We start from the raw sequence: 6,368 nt of genomic DNA, 5'->3' as shown, positions 1-6,368 counted from the left end.
AAAACCTGCCGTTTCCAGCTACAATAGTAATTTGCAACATTAACAATGTCTACACTGTATTTCTGATCAACAATGTTATTTTAATGGACAAATTATTTTTGCTTTCCTTTCAAAAACAAGGACATTTCTAAGTGACCCCAAACTTTTAAATGGTAGTGTATATATATGTGCATTCAGACCCCTTGACTTTTTCTACATTTTGTTCATTACAGACTTATTTATTCTAAAATGGATTAAATCGTTTTCCCCTCATCAATCTACACCCAATTCCCCATAATGACAAAGCAAAAACAGGTTTTTAGAAATGTTTGGAAAAGTATTACAAATAAAAAACTGAAATAGCACATTTATAGAAGTATTCAGAGCCTTTACTCAGTACTTTGCTGAAACACCTTTGTCAGCCTGTATTTGGGGAGTTTCTCCAATTCTCTGCAAATCCTCTCAAGCTCTGTCTGGTTGGATATAGAGTGGTGCTGCACAGCTATTTTCATGATAAAAATACAAACTACACAATCTTTAGCTTTGCATACATTATTGAAGACAGAGTATTGAAGACAGATTTTAAACGATTGTGAGGTGTCAGATTTTGTATGTTAACATTCTTTTGTTTGATAATTGAAAAGAGGACTATAAAAGAAATGTAATGTACAGACAGACAGACAAGAGAAATACGGTTCCAGCCCTTTGAATATCATAATTAGCAGCAGGTGGTTGATTTCAAAATATAAAAAAATTGCAGAATAAAAAAAAAAGGTAAGAGCTAATTTTGCAAGATTACAAAACTGTACAATAAAATCAAGTAGCAAAATCAGATGTAAACTATGTAGCATTACAGTAGGCTATTCAGTGATTAAAAACCATTGACTGGCCCCACGTAAGCCTAGCTATGCCTTAAATCTAATCTAGACAAACAATTAGACTAGTACATGTGAGAAAATGATTTGCTAAATATGTGAAAATATACACTCGTTATATTAGCAAAAAACAAAAGTGCAGAGTAAAAAAAAAAGTGTTAGAATTCAGTGCAACATTGCACAAAAACAAATATTTGTGCCTGCACTGGCACTGTAGAAGGCTATATCAGTCTGCTAATATAAGACTATTAAAAGGCCCAGTGCACTTCTGTGAAGAATTTATTTTTCTTCAATTAAAAAAAAAATGATTTTACAATTATATTCAGATTTCTTTTTTTTTCAGGGGGTGCTGCAGCACCCTTACTTCCAACAGCTATGAGGGAACCTATTGGTAGATGGGTAAAAATAAAACAGCAGACATTGAATATCCCTTTGAGCATGGTGAAGTTATTAATTACACTTTGTATGGTGTATCAATACACCCAGTCGCTACAAAGATACAGGCGTCCTTCCTAACTCAGTTGCCGGAGAGGAAGGAAACCGCTCAGGGATTACGCCATGAGGCCAATGGTGAATTTAAAATGGTTAAAGAGTTTAATGGCTGTGATAGGAGAAAACTGAGCATGGATCAACAACATTGTAGTTGCTCCACAATACTAACCTAATTGACAGTCTGAAAAGGAAGCCTGTACAGAATAAAAATTATTCCAAAACATGCATCCTGTTTATAACAAGTCACTAAAGTAATACTGCAAAAAAAATTGGCTAAGCAATTAACATGTTGTCCTGAATACAAAGTGTTATTGGATTTACCTGAAACATAACACATTACTGAGTACCACTCTCCATATTTTCAAGCATAGTGGTGGCTGCACCATGTTATGGGTATGCTTGTAATTATTAAGGACTATGGATTTTTTCAGAATAAAAAAAGTATTTAAAATTAACAGAATGGAGCTAAGCACAGGCAAAAATCATAGAGGAAAACCTGGTTCAGTCAGCTTTCCACCAGACACTGGGAGATTAATTTACCTTTCCGCAGGACCATAACCTCCCGAGTGGTGCAGCGGTCTAAGGCACTGCATCTCAGTGCTAGAGGTGTCACTACAGACCCTGGTTCATTTCCAGGCTGTATCACAACCGGCCGTGATTGGATGTCCCATAGGGCGGCGCACAATTGGCCCAGCGTCGTCCGGGTTAGGGTTTGGCCTTCATTGTAAATAAGAATTTGTTCTTAGCTGACTTAGTTAAATAAAGGTTACAAAAACTCAAACACAAGGCCAAATCTACACTGGAGTTACAGTTTTGACTTTAATCAACTTGAAAAACAATGGCAAGACCTGAAAATGGTTGTCTAGCAATGATCAACAACCAATTTGAACAGAGCTTGAATAATATAGAAAAGAATAAATGGGCAAATGTTGCACAATCCAGGTGTGGAAAGCTCTTAGAGATTTATCCAGAAAGACTCACAGCTGTAATCGCAGCCAAAGGTGCTTCTATAAAGTATTGACTCAGGGGTGTGAATACTTTTGTCATTGAGATATTTATGCATTTAAATTTCAATATATTTGCAAACATTTCTAAAAACATGTTTTCACATTCTCATTATGGGGTATTGCGTGTAGAGGCTCTCCTGGGTCAGCAAGCTGATAGCTTGTTGATATAAAACCACTGGTGCATAACAGATCAGAGGGTAGCCTACAACTTGATACCAGACAACTGCAACCTTAGACAACTCAAAATAAGGAGCTATGATCAGAAGGTCATAAAGTGAGTATAACTACATAGTATAATTCAAGGTGGACTGTGAATAGTTATGAAACCTGATCTTTCATCATAGCACTACACACAGCAGGCCTACCATACACTCATCAACACTCAACAACAGCGTACCTTGTGACACATAAAGCTCCTCTACTGATCCCGATTACAGACTTAAAGGACCAGAGGCCTTTTCATTGGCCTCCAATCCTCCACTTGAACACAAAGAGGAAGTAAATTCCCACCTCAAGTCTTTCAGGTGGACTGAATGGCATCCACCGCAGGAAAGCTGGATCAATAACGGTTTAAAATCAAAGTGCTTAAAGCAACTTAAACATAAAGGGATAATAAATTCATAGCATCACTAACAGTAATAAGATAGAATTGCTCCCAAGCATTGTGAAATCAATTACATTGTTTCTACCATGTGGTCAAATAACTTGAAGTTTAAACTTCCCATTAGGCAAAAACAGGTTGAGTCAACCTTGTTTCCATGCCATTTTAACCAAATAAATGTAATATGAAGACGTCAAATCAACGTGGAAAACTGATTGGATATGGATATGAAAAAAAAAGTAATCAATGGAAGATAATTTCATATTTTTAAAATCACCCAAATTTTAACCCAAATCCAATGACATGGTGTCATTTTATGTTGATTTCTCATTGAATTCACGTTAGTTAAAAACTCAACGAAATGTAAATCAAAACTAGACGTCGAACTGACATCTTTGCCCAGTGGGTTGCAGGCAGCTTTACATGTACGTTAAGGGTTAAAGCAGACGAACTGTAAAACCTCCTTGGCTACTTCGGCATGATAAGAGGATTAAGACAGAAATATTTAGCCTAACCAGGGCTGGCAATCTGGCCAGTTACTCAATAGATCATGTAATACCGTATTCTGTTAGTTCAGTATATTCATATAATGCCTGGGGTAAAAACCCTTAAGTATGTGTAACACCAGACATGGCCTATGCCACAAAAAAACAAAACACTTGTAGCATCAGACTATACCGCATTGTGTCTGTCATCCTGCACTGTAATAGTTCATTTGCTCTTTGTCGAGTGTACTTAGAGGCTATTCTTCAACCAAACAGATTTGACATGGGTCTGGATTTAAATGAGCTTTTCCTGGACCCGTTAAGCTCCTCTGTCTCACAGTGCGCTGGGAACGAAGTGCTGTGAACTATCTGCGAAGATCTGAAGCAGATCTTCTGAAGTTTTGGCCTAATCTTGCTAAGGGATGATTTCCTTCGCAAGGGTTTCTGTCTGGCCTGCCCTGCTCCATCACCTGTGTCCTCCTCACTGTGATTGTGCAGTTTGAGGGGCATCAGATTAGACTGGAGAACTTTAGACAACCTCCAATGCCCCCCATCGTCTGTGTCCTCTGAGTCCGAGTCGGCGCCACCACCCGCCCCGATGATGTCACGGATATCAACGGCCACACTGTTCGTAAGATACTGACACGCCCTTTTCCCATTGTAATCTCTGGCCTCTATGTCTGCGTCATAGGCTCCTACCAGTAACTTCACCACTTCAACATGGTTGTGCATTGCCGCTAGATGTAGTGGTGTGTAGCCGGCACTTGACCGGGCATTGATGTTGATGGGCACTGTGTGTTGTTTGGCAAAGTTCACGATAAGTGCCAGCAGTTCTTGTTTGCCTTGCTTGGCAGCCCAGTGCAGGCAGGTGAACCCAGTCACAAAGTCCTTCTTCATGGCAAGGTTCGGTTCACAGGAAAGGAGGCGGTGGAGACTCTCCCATTGGCCGTCGGCTGCACACATCATCCATTCGTGTTCCAATGGGTCCAGGGTGACTGAAGCTCGGTCTTCGTCTGTAGTAGAGGAAACCACAGAGGCAGAGTCACTGTCGCTCCGGGCACAGTCCCTGTACTTTGTAGACAGGTAGACGGAGTTCCTCAACACCATGCTGCTTCGCACCTGGAGGGAGCTGTTCATCATGAGCTCAATAAAGTTATTATGGCTACTTTTAGGTGTGTTGCTGTCACTCCCAGATTTGCTCAGTAGCGAATCATAATTATGGCCTTCGTCTGCCCCATCCTCTGATGAAGGGTGACTGGAAAGCAGGCTGTCCTGTGTATTAGTTGGGAATGGACGTCCAGGTAAGTGGAACATAGAGCCATCCGCGGCTGTAGGTAAAGATGACGTCTCAATCACTGCAATTTGCGGTGTGTCGTGCGGTTGCAATGTCTGAATGTCCTCCTTGGTCAATTTCTGCTCTCCATTGCCACCAAGGCCTAACGCATTTCCCATAATGTCTGATAAACTATTATTCTGAACTACAGACCTTGTTGACGCAGCTCTTTCTAAAATGTTACCTTCCAATATAATTCCTGAAATGTCAGGCGGTCTTACTCCTGCGGCATTGTCAGTTCCGTAACCCGAGCCAAGTGACATTTCTTGTGCCTCCTCGTTTGCAGTGGTTTCCCAAGAGCGCACACGCCCAGCAGAAGATGCTGACAGATGCAGCTGTGGTGCACAATCTTCTATCATGTTCTTATATGATTTTGATAGGACAGGGGTGCTGCTATCTTGTTCCAAAAAGGTGCCTGTCCCGTTGCCATTGCACGCGCTGTCTTTTGCCACTCGATACTTATTTTTTAAACATACACATTTCACTCCATTCTCAAACTTTACAAATGCGACGTTGTCCACGTATCCCTTGAATTTCTCCCGAACAATTGCTTTCTGGTCATGGTCTTCGGGGAAAACAGCTTTGAAAGAGTCAATGAATTCCTGTTTTTTCACTCTCCCTCCTCGCTCGGTCAGAAATTGTACGACCGCTTCTTGGGTGCACTCGGTCGCCATTACATTAGATTAGCTGGTAAAAACAAATACATACAAGTAGCCTTCGGTAAACCACTAATATACCCCAAAAATGATCTTCCCTTTTTTATGTTTATAAATTACCTAGAGTTGAAACAGCCAGTATAATTACGGGTTTCACCTGCCCTGGTTGGTGTTGTCCCATCACATCATCCTCACAGACCTTGTTGTGCTTCTTTGATACAGAATATAAATTAATAGAACCGTCACCCCTCCCCCCAGAGTTGAGTCGGGAAGGACCCTCTTTTGCAAGCAGACCTGTCTATCCGTTTTATTTATATGGTCACAGCGATCCACCCCAGAGATATTAGAGAAAGGAGGAGATAGGAATCATGTTTGGCAATGAATGGAGGAACGTATAACTAACCCAAGATAGACCAGAGCCTGTCGTTTCCAATGGGAGCAAATGAATCATGGTGGGCAGAACAAGCAAGGAGGTGGGCAGAGGCAATCACGAGCTAGTGAGATCCTATTGGCGCGTTCTAGCATTTATTTGCGTCAGAGAACGCATACTTTGAAGTGCGAGTGTGCAATAACTCAATTCGCACTCCTTAACGTTTTTTTTTTTACTTTGACAAAGGGTAAAGTCAGCAAAACGCAGTCCACTCTGTTTGTTACAGATTATAGTTTGGGAAACATAAAACTTTACGGAGATCAAAAGTTTAATCGATTAGAAAATTTGCAGAATGTTGGCCAAACTCCATCTCACTCCATCATCTCACACTGCCGGCCACTGGCCTTCCTCGCATCACCATATTTGGTAGTGAGTGGAAACGCCAACCGGATGCTTCACATTTACACATCCGGTTTAATATCTGTCTCATTGTTCTGTGGTATAATGCAGCGTTCAAAACACCTGGGAACTCGGGAAAATACGCTGTCAAATTGTTTTTACATTTAACTA

At 40.8% G+C, this 6,368-nt stretch overlaps 1 protein-coding gene across 1 annotated transcript; it reads right to left on the bottom strand.

The window, feature by feature from the left end:
* Positions 1–2,141: 2,141 nt before the first annotated feature.
* LOC106574277 (ankyrin repeat domain-containing protein SOWAHC) lies at positions 2,142–6,089 on the bottom strand. Its single transcript, XM_014150066.3, has one exon. The coding sequence runs from the start codon at positions 5,444–5,446 to the stop codon at positions 3,704–3,706; it is 1,743 nt and encodes a 580-aa protein (XP_014005541.2). The 5' UTR covers positions 5,447–6,089; the 3' UTR covers positions 2,142–3,703.
* Positions 6,090–6,368: the final 279 nt, after the last annotated feature.

This window comes from Salmo salar, chromosome 16 (assembly GCF_965601325.2).
Source record: "Salmo salar chromosome 16, fSalSal1, whole genome shotgun sequence".
In the NCBI taxonomy this organism is placed as follows: domain Eukaryota; kingdom Metazoa; phylum Chordata; class Actinopteri; order Salmoniformes; family Salmonidae; genus Salmo; species Salmo salar.
The sequence above is the reverse complement of the archived record's forward strand: the minus strand, read 5'-3'. Positions and strand labels throughout refer to the sequence as shown.